The sequence below is a fragment of the Wasmannia auropunctata genome, unplaced genomic scaffold (genome assembly GCF_000956235.1).
Source record: "Wasmannia auropunctata unplaced genomic scaffold, wasmannia.A_1.0 LD336002.1, whole genome shotgun sequence".
Lineage (NCBI taxonomy): Eukaryota > Metazoa > Arthropoda > Insecta > Hymenoptera > Formicidae > Wasmannia > Wasmannia auropunctata.
Genome location: NW_012026888.1, coordinates 307,091 through 324,421, shown reverse-complemented (window position 1 = coordinate 324,421; position 17,331 = coordinate 307,091). Strand labels below are relative to the sequence as shown.

General features: G+C 43.8%; 1 protein-coding gene and 1 long non-coding RNA gene across 5 annotated transcripts in view; both read right to left on the bottom strand.

Annotated features, from left to right (window-relative positions):
• LOC105453183 (box A-binding factor-like) overlaps positions 1 to 14,579 on the bottom strand; it is a 64,332-nt gene extending 49,753 nt beyond the window's left edge. Inside the window, exons 1-2 of the mRNA XM_011694924.1 lie at positions 14,573 to 14,579; positions 14,083 to 14,234 (exon numbers count right to left, since the gene is read on the bottom strand). Coding sequence (XP_011693226.1) covers positions 14,083 to 14,234; positions 14,573 to 14,579 — 159 coding nt within the window. The remainder of the gene's footprint in view (positions 1 to 14,082; positions 14,235 to 14,572) is intronic.
• LOC105453147 lies at positions 6,225 to 12,475 on the bottom strand. 4 transcript variants are annotated; one of them, XR_974829.1, is made up of 6 exons: positions 12,096 to 12,475; positions 9,385 to 9,656; positions 7,938 to 8,039; positions 7,526 to 7,839; positions 7,263 to 7,398; positions 6,225 to 6,449 (listed from the first exon to the last, which is right to left on the bottom strand). It is a non-coding gene; the product is annotated as an uncharacterized LOC105453147 (long non-coding RNA). The 4 variants fall into 4 exon arrangements; XR_974827.1 differs by lacking the exon at positions 6,225 to 6,449 and adding an exon at positions 9,725 to 9,858 and having other exon boundaries at positions 7,096 to 7,398; XR_974828.1 differs by lacking the exon at positions 6,225 to 6,449 and adding an exon at positions 7,096 to 7,190.
• Positions 14,580 to 17,331: the final 2,752 nt, after the last annotated feature.

Below are 17,331 nucleotides of genomic sequence, written 5' to 3'. Positions count from 1 at the left end.
GTAGACGTCGCTTTAACAGCGATGTTGCCTGAACTTTTTGGTAAATACTTGCATTATCCTATATTTAAAGACACAATTATTCTATATTTAGAGACACACTGGTTCACATTTTTTACACGACCATATGTTCCGTCGCCCTTAACACAACATTTAAAGTAATTTTGTTATTGCGTTGATAAAACCTGCTGATTTAACGCTAAACAGAACGAATAAATATGTCTTCGATTCTAATTCCTAAGATATTAAAGTTTTTAATAAGAAAAAAATTCCAGTCGTACTTGATACGTCGCATATTTTTCGCAGTCAAGTTTATGAATTATTTGTTGTAGAAAGAAGAAGTCAATATAGAGAGGGAGAAGATAACAATAGTAAACATGAGCGCTCAGAAAGCAACTGTTGGAATTAACCTTGCCTAATATACTGATTAGCATGTCCGACTAGTTTCTCTGATCCGCGCTGTTTCTCGGCTTACATAGTAATGCGATTACATAATCGTTCCCAGGCCGATTGGCTTCGGCATGCCAAAAATAAACACGCGTGTGTTCACGGGGACTAGCGAACTGCCAACAGATCTTTAAGTGATAGCTATTTGCACCTAATTAATCCTGTAATATTTATTGCGTCGTATTTATTATGAGTTATAGACTGCGCACCAAACTACGTATTTCTCGTAGAAAATTCTACTTTATTAAATTTTATTTATTTCATATATCTCCACGCGTCTTTTAGATTTACATGCCAATGCAGAAAATTGATCGGCTTCGAAATAATTCAAGATGAACTCATCCTCCCACTGCGTTTATCGCGATATATGTTTATATTTGCGTCATAAGGAAGGGATTAGATCACCCCGAGAGCGAGAAAATCTCTGAAGGTCTACGTAAAATCTCACGTTATAGTCGGAAATCAAGAGGTTTTACACCGTTGGTCCGGTTTCTTCCAATCGCCCACTTATTCAACGCCTACGATTCTATCCGAAGCGAGGCAGCTACGGTGTCCCGTATCTAACCCGAGAATTTTCCAATCTAGAGACTAACGCGAAAAACTTTCGACATAAGCGCGAAGTGCCTCGGCCACGGCGACGCTCCTCGGGAGCCTTTCTTATGGTGTTGGCTGTACCCCCGTACACGACACCCCGCGTCTATATATAGATGTGGGACAAACGCGCACACCTATAAAGGATATCCAACGTGAGCGTGGAACGAGCCTTGAGCATATCATGGTAGAAACGGAATATGGGATGGCACCGGAGATGACACATGGTCCGGCCGCCGGCTTGCGCGTCCTGCGCTTGAGGACTCCTCGCGACGGGAACGGAGATAGCCGAGGGAACGGCGGCGGGAACGGGACAGAGCCACACGAAGGTCCGACGAAGCCGAAGAAGCGAGAGAAGAAGCGGGTGAGGAGGAAGGGAATAAGAGGAGGGAAAAGAGGGAGGTCGGTTAGCTCTCTGCCGCAAGCCGCCGCCGCCGCGAGAGCACAGTAGCGGCAAATACCCATAAATATAAAATATGTTCCTCCTTTTCACCCTTTTGCACGCACACCGACGCGCCCCTGTCTCCCCCCCTTGTGCTCCCTGTTCTTCCCTCCCCCTTCCCCCGTAATATATCGATAACCGTACACACGCATCTCTTCGCCGATGAGGCGAGCTCCTCGCGCTTCGACCCTTTCCCGCGCGGCGCTCTCTTTCTCTCTCTCTCTTTTTCTCTTTCTCCCATTCGTCCTATCGGAGAGAGAGAGAGAGAGAGAAAAAGAGAGAGAAAGACTCCCGTACGCGGCCGTATCTTTTTTCCGACGGCTTTTTCTTCGGCTCTCTTGCTCTCTCGCTGCTATCCGGCCTCAACACCTTTGTGTACGACATTCCTTGCTCCTTCTTTCTTCTCACTCTCTCTTCGCTCCGTACCCTTGCCTCTACCCACATTTCTCCATTTTCTCACCATATCTCTCTTTCTTTCTCTTTCTTTGCCTCTGACCGATTCCGCCGACTCCTTTTTTCGTTATCTTCGTAGAAAAGAGGCCGTATCTTTTTCCTTGTTCGCTCACTATTATTATTTGCGGTTCACGATTTAAGCCTAAGAAAAGAGCAGGAGAAAAAGAGAAAAATAAAAGAAAGAAGTAGCAATTCCCCCTCCTCTCTTTCTCTCTCTCTCTCTCTCTCTCTCGGAAGTCTCTGTGCTTTTGCGAATGGTCGCCGATTGTGGGAAGCTGCGAATGCCTCCGTATGCGCATGCGACGTCGGCTTCGACGTTGATTAATCGGGTAATTAATTGATGGGGAGCTCCTGAGAAGCCGCTGCTTCTCCTGTGAAAAGGTGCGGATAAAAAGGAGAACTCTCCGAACTGGTTCTCCATTCTATCGAGAGTGTCGCGCGTGCGAAACTTAATGAGACGATCCATTATTTCGTATTTATGGCAAGTCCGTATAGTTTTTCAAAACGCGACCCTACGGCACAAACTTCGGCAAAGCAGTGAATTCGACATTAGTTTTTATTTTTTTAACCGAGATCATATTGTCAATGTATAGATACAAAATGGAGCGTGTGCAAGTGTTCCTTAATTGTGTCCGTATGTGCAGATCGTTTGGAAACAATGATGGCAGAATATTCTCGAAACTAATGAAAGCATGTCAATAACATGCCACATTATATACAAATAAATGTGATTAAGACTCAGAACTAAAACCTTTGCAGTCTAAAGGAAGTACATTGACATGAGAGTGATCTAACGAGTAATTTAACTAATAAATAAACTAACGAGTAATTAAACTAGTTTAGACAGAAATAGAAACGTCTATTTTCTTTAAAATCCTTTTCATCTTTTGCTTATTACACAACGATATTAAGTATAATTGACATAATGTTGGCTGCGTTGCGTTGTATGAATAAAAAAAATGGACGAACTCCGTGATAAACTTGAGAAACGAAGTATATTTTTTGTTTCTAGTTCATTTTGCTTCTATTATATCGAATTGCAATGCACGAATGCAAATAGGATATATGCAGCACAGAATCCTGCATCTTCGCAAGAAAATCTAATTGCACTTGTAACTGCAAAAAAGGCTAATCTCGTGCACTAATATTTCATTCGTTGCGCATAAAGCTTGCCAGATGTGTCAACTGCCTATCTGACAGAGAGTGTCTACAGTCTTCAACAAACTTTTGCTGCTATTGGTCGACATGTCCTCTCGATAGCTAATCAATACATCCGGCAATACGTGACAAAAGAAATACTAATCTTACGTATGTACAGTTATATCGTTGTAAACAAGATTGTCACAGATATGTTTAATGAAAAGATTTAAACACTTCAACATCAAACGACATTCGGCCTTCAAGGATTTCGAAACGCACTTGAAAACGCAGTAAAGATGCATTTTTTTTGTCTTAGCCGGTTGTGTTCTCTAACCGCATCTAATCTTTCTATGTTTCATCTATATCTCTCACTTCTGAACTGTGAAACACGTGTTTCTTTAATCTTACAAAAATTATGATAAAATATGATAAAATTTAAATAAACAGTGTTTTGTCTATCGCTACTAATTCGAGAGAAAAGTGACACAAGTTCAAAATAACTATTTTTAAGCTAATGAAAAGAATTTAACCGTAAAAACTAATATATTTATGTGAAAAAGTAACACATGTGAGCTCATTTACTTATTATACATGGAAAAATGTCACAACTCTCATGAAGGATGAAATTTACACTAGCTAGGATTGCAGTGTTCGAATTTTGAAAACTCATGACATAGTTTCAAAGAACATACATTATAATTGAAAGTATAACATAGAAAAAAGTGAAGTGATAAAAATTATATTCATTATCCTAATTAAAACATTGTTCTAATTCAGAATTGGAAAAATGTTCTATTAAAAAGTTGCTAATTTTGAGATGTGTTACTTTCTTATCAGTGTAACGATATATAAACTCTTCTCATGCCAACTTCATAACGTTTTTGCATTGCTCTGGAGAAAAAGAACAGAATAAACAGAAATTGATTGTAAAATAAATACATAGAAAATTCTTTTTTTAGAACACTGCAACCCTAGTGTAAACATCTCTCATGAGAATTGTGGTACTTTTCCGTGTAAGTAAATAAGTCACATGTTTTGCTTTTCCACAGAAATGTGTAAATTTTTTCGATTAAATTCCTTTCATTAACTTAAAAATGCTTATTTTGAACTTGCAATGTCACTTTTCTCTCGAAAATGCTGTCGCGTAAAATAACATCGAAGACACAGCACAATCTTAATATAGTACGATTTTTCATTTTGCTTGCGAAGTGAATGCGAGTTTGTTTAAATTTCGAATCTTCTATACCGTCTTTTTATCTAATAGAAGCTCGTGGCATTAGAGATAAACGAATGGTCACCGCGCGATCAGCCTGCATGCGCGACGTTAATAAAGAAAAAGAAAGCGAGGAGGGAAATCGCCACCGTCGGGAACCCGTCCGCGGAGAGAGAGATCTCGTTGTTGCTCTCGCGTCTACATAGCTCTTACGCGGACGCTACGATACGGTTCGCACGGCAGCGCGAGGATGCATTAGCAGGTGCGACGTCCACATGGGCGTTCAATAACCGACGGCGGATCGATTCGCGTCAGAGGGATCCTGATGCGGCCGGCGGCCATCGGCGGGAGACATGGTGAGACGCGAGGAGGCAATTTAGCAGGCGCAATGACACGCGTCCGGTTTTGTTGTTGTCACCGCTGAGCGCGCGCGCATATAAGCGAGCGCGTACGCGTCCGCAGGATCGCGCGGGCGAAGGCGAGGGCGAAGATGCAGTGAGCGGAGAGCGGAAAAAGACCCGGGGAGGATGAGGAGGAGCGGAGAGGAGCGACTCGTCGTTGCGAGAGAAGAAATCCCGTGAGCGAAGCCGAAGGACGAGAAGCGGAGAAGCGGAACGACGACGAAACCCGTTCTCATTATTATATTCATATTCAGGCACGATGGGGCGAACCCTCCCCCTCGTTCCGCGTCCTGCGCCCTCTTCTCCTCGTCCATCGCGCGGTTCCTCTCTCGCTTCCTCTCGTCTTTGCCCGATGATATTCTCTCTCTCTCTCTCCCACGCGCAGCCGCGCGTAGAGAGACGGTATAGATATAGCGGTATAAAAATCTCTATAAAAAGTTGAAAAGTGCCGCCGCCGGAGTTGAGGGGCGACAATGGATGAAATATGCCGCTCCGTTCGACCCTACTGGAAGCCTTAAGGTGCCGGACACCTCCTTACACCTGCGCGCGCGCGCGAGCGCGCGAGAAAGAGAGAGAGAGAGAGACCTCGGCGTGTTATAGCGCCTTATTATAAACCGAGCCGGCGGCCTCAGCATCTCGCCACGGATGGGACGCCTATCCACGAAATCGATGCGGCCTTCTACCTTGAATTATTCCCGCTGCTGCGCGAGACTGCGAGGCGGTCGCGGCGATTCCGTGAAATTCGAAGTTCTCTCCCGCGTCTCCTCCACCTTCCTCCGAACGACTCTGTCTACCCTTTTTCCCTTTCCCCGTGTGCGTGAACAGACGCTTCTTTATAGTCTGGTATGATATAGGATAAATAGGTAGATGAGGATTCCGACGATTGGCTACCAAAAGAATGATAACGTCTTGCGACTTGCGGTCACGCTGCATCAAATAGCCTATTATGCAGATGCGAGTTTTCACGATTATGTAGATGAACGAACACGCAATTAATTATTTAAGCAAAAATACCTAGCTCTTTTTCTCATTTATGCATAATGATATAACTTTTCCGAGCGTCGTAAACATCGGCTCGCGCATCGCTATACCCTTTCACTATTTTGATACACGTAACGTTGATTCTTCCCAAACACGCGAATAAATCGTACAAGAATCCATTCTTGAGGTCACGATGATCTTTCGAATCTTATGACGCGAAACTATCCGAAAGATTTACGTGTATCTCTGTATAAGAGAACGATGCATTGATTAGACGTTAATATCAACTATTTATTATAAAGGCATGATCTCACGGGATAATTTAGAACCTGTAATTTGCATTTAAATATACGTTTTGCATTTTACATCTCATAATTATGCAACGCAACTTAATGACGCATTTTATCGATATAATAAGTTTATTGACGCGTAGCGAAATGTGCATCAGATAAAACATGGCTACCGGAGTGTAATAATACGCTGTGGAAGTAATATTGTGATTCGCGCGAATCATGGCGAGCGTAGACCACAGGTTAGATCCGTTAGATCAAAGCAGCTAGCTTAATAAAGCTCCGCCGCTTGCGATATTTCACAAAACGTACAACGGCTGTCGCGCCACAGCAGTCGTTAATAATGATTTGTGCTCATCGTGTCCCCCAATCCGCAGAAATGTCGGTAGTCCCACTTTCGATTTGTCCAGGAATAGAATAATCGTTTCTTTTTTGCTTTCTGTTTTTCCTTTTTTTTTTTCAAGTGCCTTATACCGATCCTTCTATTCAGGCAGCTACGGAAACCCGAGGTATTAGCCGTCATCGCTGTTCAGATTAGTACGACTTTCAAATGAGTCCGATATCTTTCTTAGATTCGCGAAGTGCATTTCACCAGCCGCGCGTTTCAGTAATTCGTAAAATATTAATATTCGTATATAACTCAAATAATTGGTTGAATGCGAATTATAATTACACAATTCTCATTATTAAAACTAAAGACACTCGTTCTAGACTATCTTAACACCTCATGTTTAAAGGAGCAAATAACCTTTCAAAAAATAATTAACTTAACGGAAACTTTTACGTAGTTATTTTGACGGAATCAGTACGCCAATTTAAAAGGCACAATTGTGTACCGACGAAAAGAACGGTTTTGCTGAAGCACCTACAAATTTAGCTATAGATACAGATCTGAAGATCAGAAATAATTTTGTAAGATTGTCAAAATTATGTAGAACGCCCAAATAATATTGCAAAAAATGTTGACATTCTAACAACCAGCCTAAAATATAATTATTTAGATGATCTAAAATTATTTTCAAATTTGTATCTATGTAAATTTAGATACTTCAGTAAAACAATTCTTTCCTTGTGTAAATATTCTGTTCTTTTCTCGTTCAAACGGAAGTCAAGTCTCCCTTTAAAAGCAGTCAAATATTATTAAAGATCTTAAGTTATCTTTTATTTGCAGCATATCAGTATTCCATCGCAAAATTGACAGACGCAGGTCTTACAATTGGTATGCCCGATAGAAACTAAAAATTATTTTACCTGACAGCTAGATGTTTACAGTCCACAATTTTGACAGTTTCTTCTAAATAGCTTACCTGAATCTATAAGCGACGCATTTCGGAGAGTCTTTTTAGTGACGAAGAGAGAAAGAGAAAAAGATCCACCATGCATGAAATGTGAAAAACCCGAATTTTGAAAGGTCGTTCACACCGAAAAATTCCAAATAAATTCCTGTGATTGAGAAAAAAATGTGCGATATGCAGGTAATGGTAAGGTAAACGTCTGAGTGACCGGACATGTATCTACATACGTCCGAAGTCTTATACACAAGAAGATTAATAATAAGTTTTGTGTTTACCTCAGCTTGTAAATAGAGATTGTAACTGCGCCGCATGTCAGTCGTCAAAACAAAAAATAATCCTCGTTTCGCCTTGCCTGCAGCGACGGCTCGTCCTCTCAATTCGCTACTATTTCCACGCCTTTCGAAAGATCAGGTGTTTGCTTCTCGAAATAAGTTTAATCGGAAATATATCCCCTGAATTTTATCAAGTGAAGGAGCTGACCGGTAAAGAAAATTCGACTCGTTTTTCTTTTACATTGCAATAACTTTTTAACAATAATTTTGTACTTCTAATCAGCATTCACTGGCATGTACATACTGATAATTGTATTCTGTTTCAAAGTTTATTGTATTATTTTAACGGTTATACAAGATAATCACTGATCTAAGTAATCGATATTTTATTGAAGTTAACATTACATCAACTTACGTTAATTTATAACCGGCCTCTATAATAAACGGATGGTCTCAAAATTAGTTACTGACTTATTCCATGTGATATTATGTTTAATTGCCGAATTAAGTTGAATTTCTGAAACGCAAAGCCATTAATAAAACATTTTCAATAATAATCTGGAAGATGCTGAAAATTCTCGCATCAGTGCAACACTCGACAGAAAGTCTGATTAAACTCCGCCATACATTGATGATCGCGCAGTCAATGATATATATTTTATGAACCGATACGCTTTTATCGCGAAATAAATTGCGATTGCTAAGAGCAATCATATTTTACGGGCGTAAGGCGTGCTTCGCGCATTTACGAAGTTCCGCTGGAAATTTCGAACGAGTAAACGAGTGTTGAACAAATAACATAGGTTACGCGCGAGGCTCTTTTTCTCTAAGCGCGGCGGAGGCGTTGTGAAACTTGGCTTTTTTTTACGAGCAGTTATGTCACAGGGACGATGAACGCGAGTTATCTCGGGTTTTCTGGGCGTGTACGACGGGAGTGCGTCGTTGCTTGTAAATCACAGAACGTTGAACGTGCACCAATCGGCGCGAGGTTTAATTTACGGCCGCATTACGAGCCTGCAACGAAGCGCTGAAATGGCGCTTCGCCATTCATTGTCCGCCACGTGAAGCTCGAGCTTAAATTGCGTAAGATTTATACCTCGTTCCTCCCTCTTCCCTCCTCTCTGCCCTCACTGGCGTTAATCGTTGCGTCCCATCGAGCCAAAAATTTTGACATTTTATTTTGCCTATCAAAATATAAATGGACGTTTCCATCTAATCACTGATGACTGATAGTTAGACACGAATATGCACTTTGTTCACTGGTCATTTGTTATGTCGTTACGAACGACTCGACTCTCGTAAATTTTGTGATGGGTGTTATATAGACCAGCAGAAAGAGCTCGTAAATGTTATTATTATTATTTTCATATTACTTAATTGTATAATTATGTTTAAAGAATGCAAATTAAAATTATGTTTAAAGAGCAAATTGCTCTTTCTACAATTTGTGATTTTAAACCGTTTAGGAATTTTTTGTATTCGCATAAGTAAAATTTAGTTCCCGTCTTTAACAGTACTGACAAATATTACATTCTTTTTACAAAGCACATTTCTTTTCTTGCATTCAAAATTACTAGATGTTTACTGAAATCTTTAAAAAAAAAATTCTCTGAGGTTTGCCAGGTATTTTCATTCAAAGTTTTTTCTGACCACCCTGTACCCAGGTATCCTAAATAATTTTCTTTGTGTCAATGCACTATTGATGTTTATCGTGTGTCTTTTGAGTGCACTTAAAGAAAAATTGAAGAATGTGAAATCTTTCGATATTATCTCTCGGTTTGCTATCGATTTCTTCTCATAATTGTAAATTTCTTGTGAACCCGAATCGCAGGCTCGAGAGAGAAGAAATTTCAAAAATTTACCTTGAAGAAAGTGCTGCCGAGACGCTGACTCACTCATAAGAGAACGTAGCTGAACCGAGCAGCCTAGAACGGTCAGCTTGGGCCTGACCCCGTGTCCGGGCACTCCTGACCACGTTACCGTTTTTGAGTGACGTCTTCATGTCTGGCTCTGCGGGGGTATTCCTCGTTCTTATTGTGCGTTTGTCCGTCAGCTCGTTCAGGTCGGTCCGAACCGCGAGACGTACACAACCCCCCGTCGTCGGCCACTTCTCGCCGTGAAAACTGCGCGGCACCTACGGAGATGACTCGTGAAAAAAAGGACACCACGAGTCACCACGGGCCGACGATGACGCCTGGGTACCTTGCAGAAGCGTGCGACGCGCGAGAATCAAGTGAAAGTGAAGCGGAGGCGACGATGCCGCGTTGTCGCGACATTAAAAGTTATAACAATCGAAACCGATTGCGTTTTCATCATTTTGATGTCCAAATGGAAGCCTGAATTGAACAAAGACTACTGTGACTAGTTATAAATCAAACATTAATGTTTGATTACGTTTATTGGACAAATTATATCTTTGGACGATAGTTCGAAAAAGGCGCGTAATACCTTCGCGTGTAATAATTTCTGGCATGTAATAACCTGATGAGCTTTCAAATCTCGTGTGCCCTGATCGAATTTATAAATTCACAACTGTCATTAACTTTTATTTTAATTTGCACAATTAAATAGAATCCTTTCTTTTCTCCTAATTCTATTTCACACGTCACAATTATTCTATAAATTTTGATGCATCAATTAAAATATCACGTCTTTGACGATATTTTAATCTAACCTGCCTTAAAAGATCATCCTTTGCTAAAATAATTTTCTAAAAAATTTGTTCTAAATAACAATTTAAAATTTCTTCATGTGGATTTTTGATCCTAACAGTTGTATACATACATATGTATATGTTCTCAGCAAACAAAGCTATACCTGATTAAAACAGAAATGATGCGATGTTTTATAGACTGCATTAAAAAGTAAAAACATCATCAGAGAAACAGGTTGATTAATTGGACCTCTCATAGATGGACTATAATTGTGATTAGCCTAACAGTTGAAACGGTGATTATATCCCATTACACTATTTAACGTCTAATATATTAAAGCCTACCAGTTTCTAATTAATATTTATTGTGCCATTTAATTCCAATAAAAGATTTCATTAGCAACATCATTAATCTCGACATTAAAATATTTAGCACAAGTGAAAACTTTTTCATACGTGGTCTCTTAGTTTCTCGATTCGAATATATCATTCAGCAATTAAGATTACATACAACCTTACTCAATAATAAAAAAAAAGTAATTATATTAACCCGCTAAAGTTACATGTTGAAATTTATGATAAATGATGTTTCAAATTCTCGAGTACGTTCATTCGGAACATTGCGACCGGGTCTTTTTTTCAAAACTCTTTTAGTAACCGTCGTTTTCGTGAAAGGACGTTAATTTAGCCGCGCACAAAACTGAGAATAAGCTGGCGCGAATGTTCGCCAGGAAAGCTGCGAGGTGTTCCTTCGCCTAGGCGCAATTCTCACCGCGAGGAGAACGCGAATGTACGTCGCTAACGAGCGGCGATTTCGGTGCCGGAACCCCGACGCGATAGGTAACTAAACTCGTATTACCGATTCTACCGCGGCTAGGACGGCCGCGCGGCCAAAGAAATCGGTACAAAGATTGATGCTCACCGCGGCGCGTTTCACTCTCGCGCGGCCGGTAGCGGTCTTTATCGAGGAGGACGTCGTATAAACGCGGCGTACTTTTCGTGACGATTAGCGGGGATGACGTGGCGTTATGCCGACAAAAGCGCGAACGATGGTTTACCGCTGCTCGTCGGGGTGTACGAGCCGGCGGAGAGAAAAGACGGCGGCGATCCTGAATAGAGCCGATAAGGAGGTGGCTTGGCGAGAAGGCAAGGTGAGACGCCGGCGAGAGGTGTACCTCGTTAATTGGCGACAATTAACAGGACGAGCATGCGACTGGCTACCGGAGCCACTCACGCGCGTGATACGCGCGAAAAGGCGCCGGTCTTTATTATCCGCGCGCGCGGTTCTTACGCAAGAAGCCGCGCTTCGTCGCCGCCGCTTTCTTTCGGCGCGGCCGATTTCCGCGACTTCATTTATCAGAAACCACCGCGTTCGATCAGAGGATTCATAAGCGCGACGCGGAAAAGAACTCGCAACTCCACGACCGTTACGCCAATTTCAGTAGCGCGAGTAACGATCGCCGGCATTCGGTATGCACACTCTGCGGTTTCTTTCACGCGGTTCGACGAAGTCGCAGTTGAGATTTTAAGCCGATCTATTTATCCATACGCGGTCGTCGTTCATCCGACATTATCGCCAAGATTATTTCATCTTCGTTCATCTTCTAAGCGAGGCACAGATTTCTCTTCCTCTTTTAAATCAATTTACGCGTGACTATATGATGATCTGTTATTTACTATCAACGTATTGTTAATAATAATATCATCGTGATATTTCGTAAATATTATATATTTAGAGTCACATTTTTTTATTGATTTTATTCATCGTTTTCGATTTGCACATCATCGAAAAATAAACGACGTTTATATATAATTGCCGAGACAACTGTATAGGTCGAAAAGTGCAATATTTTCTGATTTCTATATTTTGATTATAAGAGAACGTAACACGAGAAGCCGAAAACTGTCATGAATACGTACGTTAACCTTCTGGGAAAAGATTTATAGCCTCTATAGATAAGTGTCAGGAATCTCGTTCGGGGTTTTCGTTCAACGGAGGAGGAATCCCATCACATATTTGACTGGAGGGAGGCGTGTCAGGATAATTATTATCGTATTTCTTTCCAAATCCGAATCTATTCCAAGAAAACAGCACACTAATTTTTCAAAATGGTTTTTCCACTATTTTGGACCGCGATTTTTTTAGTTTCGTCCTCCATTTAGTTTAAGACATTGTTATATAACACAGGACTCTTAGTATTAGTATTATCGTATTCGTTAGAAATAAAAAAATAACACAAATCAGGAGACGCCATAGCGTCTAGCGATAGTCAAGTACATTTTTTTGTTTCATGATGATTTATGATGAGAGAAAGATGGCAGAAAGAAACATGGAAAGATTCGGAAGGGGAAAGATTCTCCATGATCTTCATCTGTCTATTTCTATCAACGTAGATAAAAGTTTCATCTTAATTTTCTTATTTTTTATCTTTTTTTAGTTTTAAGAATTAGGAAGATAAAAAATAATTTAAGATGAAGATTGAAGTTAGTCTACATTGATAGAAATAGGCTTTAGTTACCTACATGTGACAAGCAGGCAATGTTTAACCAGTTTCCCAGAACATGCAATATTCGGGATATAATATTCGAGATTTGGCCACCCGAGTAAAATACGATTTGATGCGAACAGAGAGTACGCTCGAAGACGCACAACTATGATGCAATATATCGATCATTACATAATCACTGCTGCATTAAGATGTCGCAATTTCCGGAGGATATTGCGGAAATTTATAATGCGACGGCTCTGATTGCCAATCACACGAATGAATTGATCCTTATTCTTAAGCATTCTTATCAAAACGTAAAATGCAGATCTTTTTTTATGTTTTTCACTAAGAATATATTAGATTATATTCTATTATGTCAAAATGTTATCGTATATCGAAGCTCGTATAGGATTCAAAATTGTATGACGCGGTTAAAGAGAAGTTCTCCAGTGTTCGTTATTTGTATTATATGTATATAGACGAGATTTTTTGTTATTGCGTATCAATACTGATTCGTTAGTGAAATTCTACCGAAGTTATCTCCTATATTTAATATACGCAAGAATATGATTTGATTAAATCTAAAGTTTTGCGCGATTCTTTTTTTTTCGATCGTTGAATGAGAAAGAATACATCGGTCAAACTACAGTATATGTGTTTTAAAAAGATAATAGTTTATTAAAATATTTAAAATTTTATTAAAATTTAGGCCTATCGAGTTATTTATGTTACAATTAAAAGATACACTCGCGTCGCTCTTCGGGCCTATACAAATCTTAAGATTTTCAGGCAATTTTGCATAAAAATTATTATACGAGACGTAACGCGGTTTCGTTTTATATTTATTTTTATTAGAATCACACGCATGTTGCAATTATATTAGAATTTATATTACTTCATCACCTCGATAGAATCGATGCTTTAATATTTCTAGCCTAAACATAAGATACAATATTCGCGGGTAATGTCATTGATTTGTATGAGAAATAGACGTGTCGCAAATATTTAGCAACAGCAATCGTGAGAAAATTAAGATAAAGGCAATATCTCCGAAAGAACAAAAATAGTCAACAATAACATGTCAATATTCAATTCGCTCGAGTGAATCTTCTCGAATCGCGCATAAAGAACGTACGAAGCGTGTTTGACACGGAAAGAAAATGAAGAATGAGGTGTAAAGGGACGTAATGCAAGGAATCAAACTCGCCGCGTGTCTCGTGCTCCATGAAGCTACCTTATAAATTGACAGTCACGTCGTGCACTGTCCTCTCGTCGTGTACAATCGCGGTGCAGAAAAAAAAGAGAGATCCCCAGAGGCCGGAAGATTCGCAGCCCTTTCGCCACGGGGTGGCGACGCTCGGTCCAAGTCCCCCTTCCCCCTCGTGTTTACATAACATCTCTGACGAGTTCACGCTTACCTTTTCCGACGTGTTCTCGGCGGTGCTCTCGCTATCTCTCCGAAGACGATATCCTTGGAGGTCAGTAATGTTTCTCGAGAATGATACTCTTCTCACGCACGTGACTCTCTTCGGTCTCTTCCTCCTCTTCCTCTCTTCTTGATTCGCTCCGTCTTCGTACGTCTCTCACTCGCGAATGTTGATCATCTCGAAAATCCGAACGAACGACGCATCACAGATCGGGAGCGTCAGGACTCGTACGCGGCGTACGCTCGTGGGTGACGCGATCTCGTTGTCGTCCGACACGCGGATGTACGGGAAGTAGCGAATCCGCGTTTCTGGGACGCCGAAAAAAGCGGCCGCTGGCAGCGGACGACTACTCACTTCGTGTTCGTTGGCGAGGGTGCCAAGGCGCCTGTTCCTCCTTCCGGCGTGCGCGATCCGCGACGGCGAAGAGGAAACGCGCGGGGACGCGTCGCCGTCGAAATGTGGACGCTTCGCTTTTACTCACTTCGCATATTCGTCCGTCTCGCGCGCGAGCGAGCGTTAGCTCCCGGGTTCGCTGTTCCCTCAACGCCGGCGACGGCGTCGATCGGCGACGGTGGCAGGGCGACGACGACGACGACGACGCCGCGCGCGCGCGCGCGCTTCGTGGTACCGCCGTTTGGCGGTGCTGAAAACGCGTGCCCTGAATCGCACCAACCCCCCCCTTTCTAGCCACCCCGTTTCACCACGTTCCCCTCGCTGTCATCCGCGAGCCACCGAACTGACCTGCACGTCTCCCCGTGGAACCCGCACGCTCCGCTCCGGGGACGGCTGCCGTGGCGCGTCTGCCTGTGTCCGTGTGATGCCGGGAGATACACCGGTGCTGTCGTGGACCAGCCAGCGGAGGGAGAAGAAGGAAAGGGGAGAGAGGCAGCTGGAAGCGAGAATGCGTGCGGTATATGGAGGACGGGCCCGGTGATATCCGTATATGCGTGAGTATGTGGCTCGAGCCGGAGGAAGGGGAGGGCCACACGCGCGCACACACAGTGCGAGGCTCTCTCGCTTCTGGGACACACGCGCGAGTTCGTTCGGCCGAGCGGTTCGCGGCTCGAGCGCGCGTACGTGTGTTGGTCGTACGGATCGTCCTGCCTTCGATACCACTCCCTCCGCCGCGCCGTCACGAACGGCCTGCCTCCATTCGTGCGGCACAATACGCGGAGGACGGGCTCGTGTATGCGTATCTCTGTATGTGTATACCGTTGGACAACGGGGTAGGGGGATTCCACCAACACTACCGCGAGGAACGCGCTTGGATAGACGCTCGGATACACGGGGAATTCGCGGTCCGCGAGTACGCGCGCCATACACACTTATTACACACGCATACGCACACATGCGCGCGCGCGCGCGCAGAGATCTCGGTCCGTCCCTTTCTGATGCACTCCTCGATTATCAACCACTTCTCCGAGAGAACTCCCCACCACCGTTCGTCAGAGTACGAGTGTGTATAGCGAGAGAGCGAGCGGGAGGAAACGAGGGTTTGCGATGGTAGTTCGGGGTGTCTTCCTCTTCTCGTTCTTCCTCTTTCCCTCCGTTATCGTTATAAACGAGCTCTCCCCCGATGATACATATACGCGCGCACGAGATCGTACGAGAGGAGAGAGTATAGGGGGGGGGGAGGGCTGCGCAATCTCTTCCCCGATTCACCCTCTCGCCCTCGTATCGCTCCCTCCCTCTCCCCTTACCCCTGTCACGGCGTGGCATATCCGCGCGTTCTCGTGAACACGCGAACAATATCCCTCGTACGTGAACGAAGAAACGTGTTCGACGTACATACAGAGGGGAAAGAAGAGCGCGCTGATGGAAGCGGACGGCGAGCTCGCGAGCACACGGGCTCTTAACTTGCCCTCTTGCTCTTTCCTCTCACTCCCTCCCTGCCAACCCCGTTCATTGCCAGAGATTTAACGCCGGTCGTTGTAACTATTTACGCGTAACGCAGCGCACGCAACGGGGGAGGGTAAGAGAGAGTCCGGAGCAGTTCGCTCGGTTCTCCTCTGCGTTCGCCATGAGAAAAAAAATCGACGAGAGCAATGCATCTCTCGCTGCCATTACTTTTTATGAAAACTTGCGTAATCCTCTTTTTCTCTGCCTCACCTTCCTCGCTTGTATCAGAATGATATTTCGCGATTACGCAACTACGCGCGATTTTGACGCCGATTTTACCCCGCGCATAACGCCGTTTCTTGAAAATCGTACGAAACGTCAGCAATGGGTGAACTTGTTCGCGAGCGAGGGATGCGGCGGCTTTCTCGCGCGCGTCTCCTGTTCTCTAATGGAAATACTCTGCCTCGATGAACAAGCGCGCGCGGGCGCGCCTGCGACGCACATACATACAACTACATTCACACACACACACACACACACACACATATACAGTTGACAAGCGCGCACACATCCGCGAGGCTACAGTCTACACCCTCCGCGAGTACGCGGCTCGCCGCAAAGACAGAGGGTGGGGAAGGACGGTGCACGTGCGCGCAGCATCCGTATGGACCAAAATGGCTGGCGGCACACGTGCCGATTGGCCGAGCGGAGATGGAGGAGGCGTGGAGAACGCGCGCTCGGCGGCCGTTAATCGGTCGACGATCAAAATAAAGATCTCTCGCCGTGGCGAGCGGCTGGCGCGAGAGAGAGGCGTAGCGCGGTAGTGGGGACGTGCGCGCGGGGTGCGCACGTTGCGTTTGTGTGCGCTTTTATAGGTAGGGCGAGAGATCGCGATAGCGTGGGTTAGGGAGGGGTGGGAGGGGTGGCCAACCGCGATCGGTGGGGGCAAAGGACTTTTTTATGGATCTCTCGCTGTCTCCGTCTCGCCGCTCTCGTCGCGTCGTATACGCGCGTGTATCGGCGGGCGAGTGTCACGCGAGCGCGCGTGCACGCTCGGCGATCGTCATTAAGGGAGATGCTAATTGGTGGCAAAGCGAGGTCAGGCCAAAAGCCCGCGCACCGTGTCCAGGGACTTTGTGTGTTTTGTTCCGCTCTCCACCATCCGATGTGTATGCGCGCGCTCGCGTGAGCGCGAGCGCGAGCGCGACCGCGTTCGGCGGAAGTCCCGGAAATTCCAGATCTCGCGACGCTTGATTTTGCGCATCCATCTATTGACATCGATGGTTGAGTAGAAATAGAATACATAGTTGAAGTTCGTGGAGCGCGCGAGGGAGAATACGCCTACCAGTTTGTCAGAGGCGTTCCCGAGATAGCAATATATTAGGGAAAATCACAAAAATG